We start from the raw sequence: 16,240 nt of genomic DNA, 5'->3' as shown, positions 1-16,240 counted from the left end.
AAAGGGTTAATTGCTGCTTGAAACCTCTTTTTTTTTTTTTTTTTTTTTTTTTCTTTTAGTTCTGGTTGTTGGTGTGTTGACAATACACAGCAAATTATTTTTAGATTTCAATGAGTTTTAACACTAGATTTAGACAGAAAAAATCACCACACCTTTAGGTACCTGTATGAACACAGATGCTTCATGGTCTTGGCAGTTGCACAGCTGGTAATCTGTAGTGTGATGCCACACAGAGGCCTCATACTAACACTGTTTTTCAGTGAAAGGGGATCAGAGAGTATCTTACTCCCACGAACTTGTAGCTATGCTGCAGGGTTTACCACCATTTCTCTGCTGCCACAAAGGTATCAAAATAACTTCAGAGATACTGCACGGTTTTGTGTTCATTGATTTGTTGAAAGTCTGGTGTGAAAGATTGAAGTTCTTCAGTGGTCATCACTGCATGGAAAAATTCTGGTTGTTATATTCTGTTTGTATGGCTTAATATCAGTGTTTTAGAGAACAAGATTAGTTCTAGCTTCTGAATTGATGTAGAAAATTATATTCGTGAGTAAGCCTGAATAAAAGCAATACATGAGTTTATGCTCGTGTTAATCACAGTATTCTTAGGTTGAACTGCTACTGAACAGACAAGTTTTAAAAAGAGTATTGTAGTTGTTGGAGGAGGGGAGATGGATGTGGGTGTGTTTTGAGGTTGAATTTGGTTTGTTGTTTTGTTTTGGTTTTTACCTGACAGTTAAAGTTCTGGAGTTTGGTTTAGTCATGGAAAGTTGATAAAGTACTTTGTGCAAAAAGGGAGATTTTAACAAGGATTCTGAAGAATGGTGTATTCCCTTAAAAACTGTAGATGAAAAGGGGCCATAGTTCCGGGTAAAAAAAAAAAAAAGAGTGTAAAGTTGAAAACCAGATTACAAATTAGTAATGAGAATTTAGACCAGCAGCACAGGGAAAGCAGAGCAATGACTGACTTTAAAAGATGGCTTTATTCTAAGTCTGTGGAACTGCATTTAGTACTCTGTAACAGTGTTTTTAATGGTGGGTTGTTTCCTGAAAGCAGGCCTTGCAGGTGCTTAAGTACAGTGAACATAAGCTGGAAGAGTTAAGCTGGTGAATAGAAAGCCTTGCTTGACTGAAAGCTGTAGGCAGAGGGCTGTATTTTTTGAACAAGGTACAAATGTAACTGCTCTTCAATACTCCATTGAGCAAAGCCATAAAACTGTTGCAGGTGACTGATGTTCTTCTGAGAATATCTGACGTACATTTTTGTTTGAAGAGTTCAGAAATACTGCTTAATACTGGTTGAGGTAACAGCAGCCAATGTTGAGTGTTTGTAACCAATAACCAGTAAAAGCTGGACTGCAATGGTGTCCTTGTTCTTAACAATTCTCTTCCTTTAATTCTGGATGTCAGCAATTAGCACATTAAATTTGGATTTTATGCAAGCAGCCGTATCTGGAATAGTAGTTGAGGTGTCATTCAGGACTGCTCTTTGTGCAGTGATTTAAACAGGAGTGCACTTGCTGTGTTTCATTTGGCATTTCTGTGGTGATTTATGTGTGCTGCTCTCCCTTTCAGATCAAGGAGCAGCAAAGCCATCCTTCAGCTTCTTGAGCTCAAGTTCTTCCAGCACAGTTGTGCCCACCACTTCAGCCAACAGCAGCAGTGTGTTTGGCAGTGCCATCTCTTCTTCAAATCCTCAGCCAGTTCCCACTCCCTTTGTGTTTGGACAACCCAGCAACACTGTGAGCAGTTCTGTTTTTGGCAATTCTGCAGAACCTGCAGCATCTCAGTCATTTGGCTTCTCTCAAGAAAACAAACCAGCAACCACATCTTCCAGCACTGGCACAGCTATTGCTTCATTTGTCTTTGGTTCGGGAGCCAGTAGTACCAATGCAGCAAATTCAGGCTTTGCTTTTGGAGCCACAACTACATCAAGTTCAACAGGTACATTTAAAATAGATGCTCTTCTGGTTTTGCCATTACATAGTGGACCAAGGAAATACAGTTTCTTCACCATTTTTCTTTGGAGAATGTTTAGGCCAAACGCATGGAAATAGAGAAATACATTTAGCATTATATTCAACAATATAAATTGGGGCTCAGTTTCTCATAGACAGTCTGGGAAACAGTTTAGGAATGAACTGGCAACAGCATTGTTTTATGCAAAGGGTAATCCTTATTGGATTTCAATTTGTATGGGAACTTTTCACCATGAGAATGATAGTTTATTTTCTCTTGATATCAGTCCAGTGCTTACAGTTAGATGTCAATGAATTACAGCTTTCCTGATTTTTCTCTGTCATACCTAAAACTCTCAAGTGTTGTAAACAATGTCAAGATTAGCAAAATCTTTCTTTCAAAAGTACATATAAACACAGTGCCTCTACATGCAACTGCTGCTGCTTAGGGGTTGGTTTCTAATATGCATTGTGGCCTGTGTTAGTTAATTTTCTAGCAGTTTAGAGAGAAGACAGAGATAAGAATCCGAAGTTTCTTCAAGTTTTATGTCACTATTCAACTTCATGATTTTAGCAGTATGACACAAGTCTAAATCTGCCAAATATCTGTATCCCTGCTAACTTAACAGTATGCTGGAAATAAAATAGAACCTGCAAAGGAGAGATTTCATCTAGTTTAATCTGATTGCTTGTCACTCACAGAAATTAAATTTGCACAAGCAGAGAAAACAGTCCTTTAAATTATAACAACCAGCAGATCAATTTAACCTGCTTACAGATCAGTAACTTTCAGGGTCTTTTCATTTTTTTAATGCAGAAGCCTGTATTAATTTTTACCATATATTCATTGATGGAAAGAAAAACACTCAACTTTTCCAAGTTGTGATGCAATGGAGAGCATTTTCTGTTGCATGAAGACTGCTTCAGTTGCTTCAGTAGTGCTTTTTAAAATGTTCCCTTTTGCACAGCAGATCTGCTGTGTAGGTTCAGAGCCACTGCTCAGTCGCTTATTTTTGTTTCATTGCCTCTGGCCATGCAGTACCAAAGCAGCCAAGCAAATAAGCAGGTTGTCTGTTGATGTTGTACACAGCATTACTCTGCTAAACCAAGTTTCTGAGTTCAGAGAGATCACTGCAAACTTGGTTTGGCCTCCAGGATGGTGAGCACTTGGGCCGGGAGGGTTGCAGTTGCCGACAGGAAAGATTCATCTTCTTCTGATCTTAATAGATGGGGAGCTGTATTTTGCAGTTTTGAAAACCACAATTTGAGTGAATATTCTCTGCATTTAGTAGATTACTTTAGCTTTTAGTAAATACAAATTAAAACATACTGTTTGTGGGAATCTGTTTATAGAACATTAATGTTAATGCAGTAATATGAGTTTAGACAACCAATGTGTTTGAGATTTAACTGTGTCTGACTCAGGTAACTTGGTATTTTTTATGTTTCTTGAAAGAAAAGATGCAGTTCCTGTTGTGCCTCACGTACTCTATGTTCTACATACTCACACAATTAGTTTGAAATCAGAACTAGTATTCAGCTGCCAGACTTGGTGGGGAGGAAAGGAGGTTTTAGAACATTTCTGCATTCATTCTTTTTCTGGGGGGGAAAAAAACCCGTGTATACTGAGACGTCTTTTCTCTTCCCCTAGGGTTGTCCTCTACGTTTCTGTTTGGCTCTGGGCCTTCAGCGCCTGCTGCCGGCCCAGCATTTGGTGCCACTCAGCCACCAGTGTTTGGCCAGAGCCAAGGGTCCAGCCAGCCAAGTGCTCCAAGTTTTGGATCGCTGTCAACACCGTTGTTTTCAGCTGGTGCTCAGCCTGCTCCTCCCACCTTCGGCTCCGTGACCAGCAGCACCCAGCCCTCTGTGTTCGGACAGCAAGCGACTCAACAGCCAGGGTTTGGCTCTGGCACCCCCAGTGCTGGTGAGTGTCAACCATCCTCTCCCCTTTTAAGTCTCAAGAATGATGTTTTTATTTTATTCTTAATTTTACGGAGAAAGGATTTCTGCCTTGCACACGCATGTTTTATTTTCTTCAGTGTTGATTTTCTTTAAATTGTAGTGATTAAAAGGAAGTGTTAAAAAACACGGAGTATTCACTGGGAAGATTTTACAAACCAGAATGGCAGAAGCACTGCAGTAACTACTGGTTTTGGATAAGTTAGTTCTTGGGCATCTAATTGACAGGCATTGGCAGCTTGGACTGGGGGCTTTGCTGTGTAAGAATATCGTTATTTCTAAGAATTTATGGGTCAAGACTTCAAATAAGGTTCTTTTTACTATTGAGGTCTAAAATACTGTGGGAAGGGGGCAGAAAACAATCCTTCTAATGTAATTGTAAGAAAAACCTGTTCCACACTAGTTATTAGTAAAAAAATGGACTGCTGGAATATAAGTGTTTTCTGTCATCGCATCAAATACTTCAACAGAAAAGAGTGCTTTTTTCCTCTCCAAAATTTAAGAAAATAGCCTCTGTTTGTTACAAGTAGCCAACATTTTTGTAATAACCAATAGCTCAGATGGCACACCATGTTACTCAATCTTTTATTAATCTGGCAGCAATTTAAAGATAAAAACTCACTGGACTGTCTGTGTTGCTTGTCAGTTACTTCAATGGTAGGAATTTTTTACAATGAGGTACTATGTTAGCACAGTAAATGAGCATTAATTAAAGGACTCCAGATCGACTGCAGTAACACAAGAAAGCTTGCTTAAATAAAAAAATTTACATGATTCAGTAGTATAATTTAAGACTTTATTAATAAGCTTCTATATACACAAGTAGAAACTGAATACATGTTTGCAACCAATTCATTATCAGTGTGCCAGCAATGTTACTTTAAGAATCCTTTTATGATTTTCTGCTACAGTGAATAATTTCCATATACTGTTCCTGTAGCAATCTGGCACTTGAGGGGCAGCCTCCTCACCCACAACTTTGTCACGTTCACCAACCTGTAAAAAAAAAAATCTTTAAAAATAGTGGGAAGAACATGAGGATTTTGCTAAAAAGGATGAACTCGAATTTCAACTTTCTTACTTCTGCTTCCACCCCATCTTGCCAGGTTCCGTATTCCGGTTTGGAAGTAATACTTCTAATTTCAACTTTCCAAATAACCCCGGAGTATTTACTTTTGTTGCAAATTCTCCTGCACCAGCAGCACCGGCACAGCCTTCTGGCTCTTCAGGATTTTCGTTCAACCAGCCTACAACATTTACAATGGGGTAAGAGACCGTATCAGAATTTCCCTTGAGCTTTGGGTAATATCAGTGGACAGTGTTCAGCCTCTGCTGCTGTTAAATCATGACGTGTTCAGATGAACCTTGGAGTTTGAAACTAAATTGGGCATCCTTCCGTGTATTAGCCTGACTGGCTAACTAAGCAACAGTCTCTTTAAAGGAGCCCAGCTGTCAGAAATATCGCACATCAACCTAAGTGAAATTGTCTTGTTCTTGAAAGGTAAGATCTGTATCTGGCCATTATGCTGCTGCTTACCTTCTGAATAAGAGAGACGTAATTGCTTTTGCTTTCTGGAACTCTCTTCCTCCTGTTCATCATATGCCATTTGTTGGCCAGCTGATAACTAGTGAGACAAGACTATGAAACAGTTGTTCTGGAGTATCTACTCAGTGCTGCTACTGAATTTTCAGCTACACTGTCCTAAACTCTGAACTACTAATTTCTTTTGATAGGACTAATGGGAAAAATGTTTTCTCTGCCTCTGGATCTTCAGTTTCTGGTCGGAAGATAAAGATTGCAGTTAGACGTAGAAAATAATCACCCCACCGGTAAAGCAACTTCTGAAGCAGCTACTACCCTGCATTGTTCTGTTGTTGGGATCGTACCTCATGCTGGGTTAGCTGAAGTCAGAGCTGCCTAAAGGATTATAAAACTCTGCTGCCCGTTCCTTCCCTTCTCTCTCCCCCGGTTAGAATTTTTTTTTTTTTTTTTTTCTTTTTGGTAACGAATAGAGTTGGCAACAAGGCCGTTCTCAAGCAAAACTATTTTAGACTCCAGCAAGTTACTTGTTTCACTGACTCGGCGTGGTCTGGCTGTAGCCGTGAGTAGAGCCTGCACAGTGAATGGCTTGTACAATACCTCCTCATCTGCACCACTATGTGCGCTCATCCGCGTTTACTGACGCCTCGAAATTGTAATTATATCAGCGAGGGATGCTGTATAGAGTAGAGAATGTTGATAACGAATGATTTCTATGCTGAGTTTGTGCTGGTGTATGTGTGAAGTGAGTGAGTTTGGGTGTATCGTGCGCTAAAATTTTCTGATAGAGGAAGACTGATTAAAGGATGATTCATGCTAAGGACTTGTTAGATCTGTAGTTCTTCATTTAATAATTATATGCTATTTCTATATTTTCATTCTTACGGCCCTTTATCACCTGTCTCGCCTTTGTTATTTTATTATGAAATGTGTAAATACAATTTTGTTTCTCTGTGTACTTTTTTGGCATAACAAATCTGTGAAATTTAAATCTTAATTTTGTGTGTTATGGCCATTTTTGTTTAGTATTGTCTCAGATTTTATGTAAATCCCATTATTCAAAGTTGCCTAAATCCATTTAGAAAATCTTTAAAATTGGGAATTCTTAAAGTAAGTTTATTGGCTTTTCTGATCCATTTTTGTTTGGACCAAAAACCAGTATTGTACAAAGTATTAAGTATATATTTTTATATTTACTGAAATGGACTGTGGTGACTTTGGATAATAAGGAAAAGTTTAATATTAAAGCCATGTTTATTACAGTATAATTAACATGTTAAACCATGGGATAAATGCCATCAATAAAAAATATGGAATATTGTCTGGCAGTTTTAACTCTCGATAAAGGCATCGCTAGCTGTACAAGGTGATGCACTCGATGTCAGGTGCTTTCTCCAACCTTTGCTTTTTGACAGAGACAGAAATTCTGACTTTAGAGGATTTTAAAATAGTTAGAGGTTCCCTGTTAGGAAGGAGAGTTTTACTTGGTTTGTCTGGCCCCAGTGGTTGCAGTTAATTTTTATAGCATTTTTTAAAAGAAAAAGGTAATTGACCAAAACATTGACCACCCTTCTAAATGAGGAGGGAAAAAGTCCACCCAACTGTGAGTAATTTGGATTTTATCTGCTTGTAGCAATTTGAGGAGCTTCTTGGAGAACAGCAGACATCATCCTAGTGAAATGAGAGGAAATGCTCTTGTTTGTCTGAGGACCACAGCTGAGCTGCCCCTAAGCATTCAGTTTACGGTTCTACAGCTACAGTTGTGCAAACGTGTCAGCCCTAAATGCCTCTAGAGGTGTTGCTGGGGTTTTTCACTGATCCTTCTGCTGTTCACCCCCCTGCTCTTGGTACTGGTACAGTTACAGGTGCTGGCATTATGCCACCAGATACTTTTCTAAGCACGGACAAGGCTTGGTGGGAGGAAAAACTTCCTGGTTGTGTGGAATTCTTTCATAGGGAGAGCTCCAGTCGCTGTTTCTGTAAACAAAAAAATACTCAACAACTTTAAAACCACACGTGTAAGCTGCCATTCAGACAGTCATGTCCTGCCACTGCAGCTGTGGAAGGATTATAATGCAGTTATGTATTTTCCAATGTCTGTATCTGAAAAGCGCAACAAATTTAACTTTTTTTTTCCCTTAGCTCTACCAATCACCTGCCAAGTACTCAGCCTACAACTGGGAAAAAAACTGTGTAAAAGACACACAGCAGCATAATGTATACATTTTTTTATGGACAGGCTCTGTGTTTATCTGTCACTTTTTTTCTTCACTTTCTGTGGAAGGGGTGGAAGTCTCCTACAGGGTACTTTCCCTTAAACCTGACTTGGTAGCAAAAAAACACCAGCAGTGTTGCTTTTCCCTTCCTCTCCCCATCCTAATCCTAGGTTTCTAGGTCACTGCTACAGTACATTGAATATAAAAGGAACTTTTGTTCATAGTGAAATTGTAAAAAAAATGGATGGAATTGTAAAAAAAAGGCAATGCTCACCCTAGAAGGGATTTAAGTTAACTCCAACAGCCTTAGCTTCTGTTAGGCTCATTGCCATGCCTCAACTTTAAGCTTGAGTCAACAGTGCAGTTCTTTGAAAGAGCATTTAAGTGGCATCTCTGAACTTCTGTTTCAGCTAAGCATTTAAGTGGTCTAACAACCTCCAGCAGGTGCTTTATTCAGTCCACCTTACTGCCATTTATTGCTTAGGCATTATTTCAGTGAGACTTGTCAGTAACACTGGTCTAATGCTAACTGTACATTGAAGATGCTACAGTCTTATTTTTTCATAATAATAAATCATTGGTGTAAAACAACAGTTAGGGTTAGGTATTTTTATAAAGATAAAACTCAGCAGAAGCAGAAAGTGTATTTTCTTCAGAAATACCTGAAAGTCACAATCTAAAGAGGTAGTGACTTCATTCTAGAGAGGCAATTGATTGGAAAATGTTCTCCCACTATTAATGCAGTGGATCTGGTCCTGAAATATCACTTTAAATGAAGACAGGAATGCACAGACAGGTGCTTATATTTATACACAGAACACCATTCTCTTTCAAATTAAAACTATTGCAGAATATTAACATATTACTGATGAAATCAGACGAGAGACAAGAGAGGAAGATGAGAGAACCAAGCTTTCAAACATTTCTACTTGCAACCAGGCCATTGTTTGAAATTGAAGGCAGTGGCAAATTAAAACTAAGGGAGTAACACACAAAAACAGGGCTCTAGAAGAATTCCAAACTCCTACTCAAATTTTAATAAAACAGTAACGCTTATATTCCTTTCCCAAGGTACTAATAACATGAGAATAAACAAATTAAAGCTATTTAATCATGCAAAATATTAGGCTTCTTTATTCAGTATATAAGTTATTCTGAATATACAAATAGTTAGCCAGAATTACAAAGTGAAAACAACCAGTATTTGTATTTCTGTAGATTTACACCCATAACACATTTCAGTTAATGTTTTCTGCATGCTCCCGGAACACATTCAGTTGTTCTGCTTGGTATTATATGCAAGAAATAGACAAATGCTTTCACTTGAAACAGAAGGAAAAAAGTTATCTTTCCTTAGCATGATCTGTACTGCTTATAGCTCCAAAATTATTTACAGACCCCACATCACTAACACTGCAGTGTAACATACCCTTCCCAGAGAAAAAGCAGCTATTCTGTCACCTCTTTATTAGTTTTGACGTGTGCAGTAAGTGACAATGCTTAAAACAATCATGCAAAATACTTTTCTCATCAGTGTTCTGATAAAATACTTAGGTGAGGGAGTGTGATCTGTGAAGCAATAATAAAAGAACATTATAAACACTGCTCATATCTCTACACACATGGCAATTTAATAAACATGATTTGCCTGTCTTAATACAGTAGCTATGTTCCCTTCAGAGTTCTATCGTATGACTTAGGCAGCTGTTTTGAAAACTTAGGGCTGAGTTACCTGCCAACATCCAAAACCATAGGAGCAACATTTCTTTTAAGGTAGAGTATTTCTAGGTATCTGCTTTCCACAGGGTGATGAAGAAAGAAGCTCCTTTCTGCAGTTAATACAGCCACCTTCTTTATTGTCAATCTGAGGTTAATACTTGCAGATTTAATACACAGAGGTTCTCCCAGACTTCTTTGGCATTTATGAAAACTCCAATACCTGGGAAGGCAGCTGCTGGCATCACACTGGAGCAAAACATTCACCTTCTAAATTAGTTCCCATTTAATTTGGGCAAAAGATTCTGATAGACAACTCAATTTCAGTTTTGGAGTAGATCTTTGTTCACTGGGATGGGAGAGAGATGTTCAAAACCAGTCTGGAAATCTCAGTATCATCTGATTCCGTTTCTTCTTACCACAATAGTCCCTGCTACAATATCATAGGCTGTTCTGTTATGCTGGAAAAACAGCAGTGTAATGAATGCAGGAAAAAATGAAGCAATAGAAAAATTCTTGATCAAAGCTCGTATTGTGGACCTGAAATGAGAATAAAACAACATGTCTTATTTTCCCTTTTCTGCCCAGATTAGTAGGTAGCGTACTTCTGAGTTTAGCACCTCGGTTTTGCACAGCACAAAACTCAATCCCCAGAGTTTACAGGAGCTTATTTTACCATCAAAGAAAAATACTGACATGATTGAGTAATTGCTGGTTTATTCTTAGGTGACAGAATCCAACAATGCATCTTGCAATCTAATTATTAATATTTTATTAATCTAATTTTAAAAATGGTGTATTTCCTTCCAAATCACTACTTTCTAGACTACCAACCCAAAAGCAAAGTCTGAGCTAAGAGCACTTACGTTGTCATGCTGACATTGGAAGAGGGAATCACTAGCACACGGCTGGGTGCAATTAGTACAGAAGTATCACAAGTCACAACTCGCAGTCCAAGCAAGAATTTCCCCGGGGTTGCTCCACCTGCTCCCCAAATACAGATTATCTGTGAAAGAACAGTTATATCAGTTCTACACAACATCGTGTGGTCCAGCAAACTTGGTTTTCATCAGAACTGCGTGAAAGTCAGAAGCTTCAATACAAACCAAAATACTGTCAAGAAGATTGATTTTATAGGTAAATGGTAACAGAATTATTTTAAATATGCATTAAACAACTAACAACTATTAATTACAGAAGCTAATGTTAATGAGTAATTACCTCATAGAAGCAGACTAGTAGCCTGTAGATGAGCGCTACTATCACCATTTTCTGCAGATCTTCCATGGACGTATCTTCATCTATTTCTTCTATGATGTAATGCATGGCAAATTTAGAGATGTCCCTGTACAAAATGAGACTGAACTTTAAAACCATCCTTCTCCCATTACCAAGGTTACCACTTTAGAACTAGAATTTCACTCCTTCAGCTCTGGTCTTAGTAAAAGAACAAAAGCTCCTTGGCTTCTCTGATACTAAACAAGCCACTGAAATTCAGAACACTGGGTTCCCTTCCAAGTTGCTGCCTAGTTTGTTTTGACTTTTTCATTATGATTACTCTTTATTACCAGTTTTCCACAATGGTGTCCCTAGGTAATGAGCTGTGGAATTGTTCTGAAAATTCTCACACTTCTGGGCATATTAACAAGGGATTCTGTGTGTGATCATCTAACTCCGTACAAATGGAAGGCATCCAAGCCTCTGCCTTACAGGAGGTCACAATGAAAAAGGAAAAGCAGCATTCTCCTCCATCAATACAAGGGAGAAGGTACAAGTTTCCCCTTAAGCAAGCATGGGAGACCTTGCACCCTGGCACACAAGAGGAAGTTTTTAACTTAAAGCAACTGCAACCTTCAACTGTTTGCACTTACAAAGCATCAATTTGCAGTCAACTGCATTTTTTCCACAAGATAAACTACAAATTCAACATTCTCTACCTGGAATGGACATACTTGCATCATGTATTCAGGCAGGGATTTTTCACTCAGCCATCTCAATGAGAACAGCTACTCACAGAAATGTGCAGTCACTCTTCACAACAGTCTATCTGAATTTGTACTGCTTGGCCTCCTCTTGACTGGAATAAAGGATGGTGCAACCTGCATTTCTATTCAATACAACCTCGGCCCTGTTCTGAGCCTGCAAGGAGGTATTTTTTTCATGACAACTCCTCAGTCTAGCCTCTAGCACACCATGTCCCATAAGCAAAAAAAAAAAAAAACAAACACAGAAAGCTGGGAAAAGTTACTTGTAAGCAACTTGCTGGCTCTTGCAAAAATAGTAATGTTTAATATACACTGTAAATTAACTGACACAGATTCCCTCTCCATCACCTTCACTATTTTACAGAAGCCATATAGTTGTTCCCCATCTTTCCAGTACTTCATTTTGTATCAATTTCCAGCCTACTAAAAATGGAAATAAAACTGTCAGGCTAGAGCTGGAGGGTTTGACAACTAATCAGAACTGAAGAGTTTAGCATACAGAACACTGATCATTTACACTGGTGTATTTATCGTTTTGGGTTTAACCCTCTTCCACACACCTTTCAAGCAGCAGCTTAAAGTATCTGAAAGATGTTATGTGTATTGTAACAGTTCACAGTCAGTCAACATTTGAAAGGCTTTTTAGCATAAAACCTTTTAGCATAAAAAATTCAGAAATATATTTATAACGGAATTATTGACTACACACCTATCTCATTTCCTAATCAGACCAAACTGTTTGATTACACAAACCCAAGACCAGAGGAATTAAATAAGCTACAGAACAAAATGAAGAATCTGTCCAGTGTAGAGTTGATAGACACAATTAATTACACTTTTAAAGAAACTCTGTAGTGACTGCAGCATGACCACATTCCTTGCAATCAGGCTGTATTTTAAGAAGTACATTCCTATCTGGCATGCAGGATGTGAATTTCTGTGTTGTGGGCTAGCATTGTTTTAGTCACAAATATAAAACACAGCACCACAGGAGATGCTACAATGAAAATAAAATTCATCCCAGACAGATCCAGTACATTTTTAAAGGCTACTTGAAGAAACAAATTTGTCAGTACCATTTTTAGCTTTGAAAATCTTAAAGGACTTTTAAAAAATCTTGTTATTCCTGCCCCAAGTAAGACTGCAAGTCTAATCTATCCTTAGAGAGGAGTGTGTGAGCCTGTGAAAACACTTATCCAAAGTCTTTTTTTCCATAAGCTGATCAAAAATCATGAAGTATTGAAAAGGTTAACCTTGTGATGGTTTTTCCTCAGCTTTTGACAATTAAGTGACATCATACACATAAGCATATTTTTATATATATATATAATCAATGCCTTGAAAAGCATCAAGAGCTTAAGGCTGTATATAACAAAGCTTTGAATTGTTCAACTTACTTTATTCCACTGAGATGCATAATACTTAAAACGATGGTTGCCTTTATAAAGAACAGAATAAAAAAATCCACCATCTCTGCTATGAACCTGTGTGCCAATGAAGGGATAATGAACTCTCGACCTGTAAGAGAAACAGTTAACATTACCCAGATTTTACTGCACTAACACATTTAAAACTACCATCTCAAGAACGTTTCACATTAACCTCATTGCAAGCACATAATCAAGATCTTGACTGCAGTTCACATCTTCAAGAAAATTCCAGAAAGTGTATGAATAAATTCAAATACACTGAATTGTTTAAAGATATAAGATCCTTATTAAACTAAGCCAAACCTTCAGAACCCTGAGTCACTTCATAATTAGGATTATACCCTGCTAAAGAACAGGAATACATTGAAGATGGATCAAATTTTGTGCTCTCTCATTTAAAATAGCTTCATAGAGAGCAGAGTTCAGCCAATCTGAGAGTTCAGATAAAAGGAAAATCAGATATATCAGCTTTCATAGTAAAACACAGCCTATTTTGTCTCCAGTCATGTCTCCAAAACATGCCCAAGTTGTCAATTAAATTCTAATTAAAGATTCTTTAAAGCAGAAGGGAGCACAGCCAGTCACGCAATCCTGGTTTAAGCATACAGCACCAGATAAAAGCATTCTTTTGCTCTCTTAAAATGAACACACTGACATTAATGGCCCAATATAATTTACATTCATTAGATTCAATGACTGAATATGGATGAAGGTAAGTGGGGCTAAGGAAATAACATTAAAGCTCTGTTATGTTAAAAAATCTTGGAAACCCTTATGTTCTGGCAGATTTGCAGTGATTTGAAATCCACAACAGAAACCACTTCACAACAGAAATCCACTATTTTGCCAGGAGTTCCTATTTCGATGTTAGGGACAGCCAAACACAACACACATTTATCTCAGCTCAAAGCCTAGCATCTTATATTAAGCCTGCAATAAAGATGGGTTTGCACCAGTTTGCCACATGACAACTGAGGCTCAGATGCACTTTTTGCCCTGTTGTTCTCAGTAGAGGAGCCCTAAGTAATCTCCTGCTGTAAGGCCAAAAGGAGAGAGGGGAGGAAGCATCTTAAATCTTGATGACCACCCATAAAGAGCTTGTTACTGCTCAGAGTGCTGTTAATACTGGTGCTCTGAAACACACCTGCACACAGACTGAACTGCAAGAGCCAGTTACCCATTCCATTTTTTGACGCTGCAGTATAAAATATGCAACATTAACAGAAGCTCTCACTTATTTCAGCTTACATAACCACACTGGGCTTGTAAACTGCTGTGGCACCGGGCTGGATACATGACCTGCCCTGCCAAGCGTTCTGCATGGGTAATAATCTGCAGCAGAAAAGAAGGAGCTATAATCACTTCAGCTGTTCCAGATACATCTCTGTGCAACATGGAGCCAAAGTACCAGCACAACAACGGCCTTTGTTTATAATTGTGTCACAGCACTATGTCGTACACAGAGTTCCCTCCCTTAAGAAGGCCAGGTGTTCCATGTTCAGCAGCAGGAATGCTAGGCTTGCCCTACATTAGCTTTAATAGATTTAGTTCCTGAAGAACTACCTTAAAATCTAAGAATCATTTCAGTGTAGCCTTTGGACATATTATCATTTTCGGTGACTGGCAATATCTGTTTATAAGCAACAGATTACTCAGAAGCAGGGCACAATTAAAGAAAACACTATTTTGTGTTATAATCTCGTTTAAAAACATCTGCTCAAACCGTAAGAGTTCAGAAGCTAAAATCCCTTCCCTTCAAAAGAAAGAAAAAACAACTAAAAACGTTCTCCCCTCACACTCGGCCTCTGAGCTCATAAATGTTACAGACCCGTAATGCTGTACTTTGCCCTACAAAAAGACAGGAGCTCTGGCTTTAGTTCTCCAAAGTCTTTCAGCACTCAGTGTTCTGCTCCACGGCTTTCTACCATTACTCGAGGTGCTACCAAGCATTCGGGGAATGTCACCCAGGCACTCCTAGATTTGTGAGGAAATAAATGTTTGTGCTCCAGGTTTTAACCTCCCATGTGACCAGAAGAAGTTTGTCTTACTCTCGAACAAACATAAACAGCAGCACGGTTATGCACTGTCTGCTGAAACTGACGTTTGTTTATCCCATTCCCGCTGCAAGCCTGTTGAATGCAAGCACGTTTTTACTTCTCTGCTTCAATTTCATTAAATGATTTTATTTGAGCACCAAGAGCCCACCAAAAATGATAGTTAACTCCAGCTCTCATCATCTAAACAGGCTACTTTTAAAGCTGTGGCCACCAGAACCAAGTTCCACTGGAAAAAAGCTCCTTCATAGCCATGAAAACATCTTGCAAGTACTAAGCTGTACACACACGTCAACCCTCTCAAACCCGCTTATGGATTACGTTCTGGATTTACCAACTGGGTATTTGGGCTGACCCCCTTTCACAAGGCACAGCTACAGGCCCGGGTTTGAAGAATGCAGCGACCCACAACGTCGCAAACCCTCAGCTTCCTCCTCCAGACACCGTTTCCTACAACGGCGGCGGAGGGGCCCGGCGGAAACCGAAACCGCTGCCGAGAAGGGGCGAAGGGGGGGCCGGGGGATAAAGCCGACGGCTCCGTTCCCAACCCCCCTGCTTACCCCGCACAACAGCCTCCGGCAAACCGGAGGCTCCCGGCGCCGCCAGCCGCTTCTCCACTGGTGCCGTGGGCCCGGCGGGCCGCTCCCTTCCTCCCCCATGCGAAGCGGCTCAGCCCAGCGTCCTGCTGCCCGCCTGCTCTGTCCCCCACTTACCTGCCGGCCGCCCCGTCTCCCTGGGGGTGCCGCTGGTGCTGGCGGCGCCGGTGCTGGAGGCCGCCCTGGGCAGAGGGGCCAACCTGCCCGCCGTTCCCGGCCAAGGGGCGACGGGAGCGGTGGTTGGGGCGCGGGTCCCCGGCGCGGTGGTGGCTGTGTGGGCAGGTGCCGGAGCGAAGAGGTAGAAGGGGCTATAGTAGGCTGCGGCGGCTGCAGCCGCCCCCGGCGGTGATGAAGATGGGGATGGCGGCGAGGCGGCGGGGCGAGCGGGACCGGCGGCGGAGGCGGCAGCGGCGGCAGAGGCGAGGAGGGCGGGGAGGCAGCCCTGCCAGCCCAGGTACCCGCAGTACGAGTCCCACAGCCACTGGTGAACGCGCCGCGCGTACTCCGCCGCGCTCAGCGGCTTCGCCCCGCCGCTCTCACCCCCAACGGCCGCCGGAGGAGAGCACGGCGGTGACGACGCAGCGCCGGCGGTCGTGGTGGTGGCGGCCTCCCCTCCGGTGACGCTGTCGCTCTTCTCGCTGTCGCCCTCCGCCATCATCGCCGCCCCGGTCCCGGTGCCGGTCCGCCCTGTACCCGGCTCCGGACCAGGCTCCGCCATCTCCTCCAACCCTGCTGACACTGAGCGGTTGCGCCCACCGCGCATGCGCGGGGGAGACGCCTCGCCTC

The 16,240-nt window shown here is 40.7% G+C and overlaps 2 protein-coding genes across 4 annotated transcripts in view; one reads left to right on the top strand and one right to left on the bottom strand.

Annotated features, from left to right (window-relative positions):
* NUP153 (nucleoporin 153) overlaps positions 1-6,778 on the top strand; it is a 45,083-nt gene extending 38,305 nt beyond the window's left edge. For all 3 annotated transcript variants that reach the window (XM_071736392.1, XM_071736393.1, XM_071736391.1), the window contains exons 19-22: positions 1,576-1,944; positions 3,610-3,882; positions 5,024-5,183; positions 5,652-6,778. In XM_071736392.1, coding sequence (XP_071592493.1) covers positions 1,576-1,944; positions 3,610-3,882; positions 5,024-5,183; positions 5,652-5,736 — 887 coding nt within the window. In that variant the 3' untranslated portion in view covers positions 5,737-6,778. The remainder of the gene's footprint in view (positions 1-1,575; positions 1,945-3,609; positions 3,883-5,023; positions 5,184-5,651) is intronic.
* Positions 6,779-8,779: 2,001 nt separating this feature from the next.
* FAM8A1 (family with sequence similarity 8 member A1) lies at positions 8,780-16,232 on the bottom strand. Its single transcript, XM_071736407.1, has 5 exons — positions 15,572-16,232; positions 12,772-12,892; positions 10,611-10,734; positions 10,256-10,395; positions 8,780-9,929 (listed from the first exon to the last, which is right to left on the bottom strand). Exons 1-5 carry the CDS (start codon positions 16,215-16,217, stop codon positions 9,785-9,787), a joined length of 1,176 nt encoding a protein of 391 aa, XP_071592508.1. The 5' UTR covers positions 16,218-16,232; the 3' UTR covers positions 8,780-9,784.
* Positions 16,233-16,240: the final 8 nt, after the last annotated feature.

The sequence above is a fragment of the Heliangelus exortis genome, chromosome 2 (genome assembly GCF_036169615.1).
Source record: "Heliangelus exortis chromosome 2, bHelExo1.hap1, whole genome shotgun sequence".
In the NCBI taxonomy this organism is placed as follows: domain Eukaryota; kingdom Metazoa; phylum Chordata; class Aves; order Apodiformes; family Trochilidae; genus Heliangelus; species Heliangelus exortis.
Note: the sequence above shows the minus strand (reverse complement) of the source record. Positions and strands in the feature narration are given on the sequence as shown.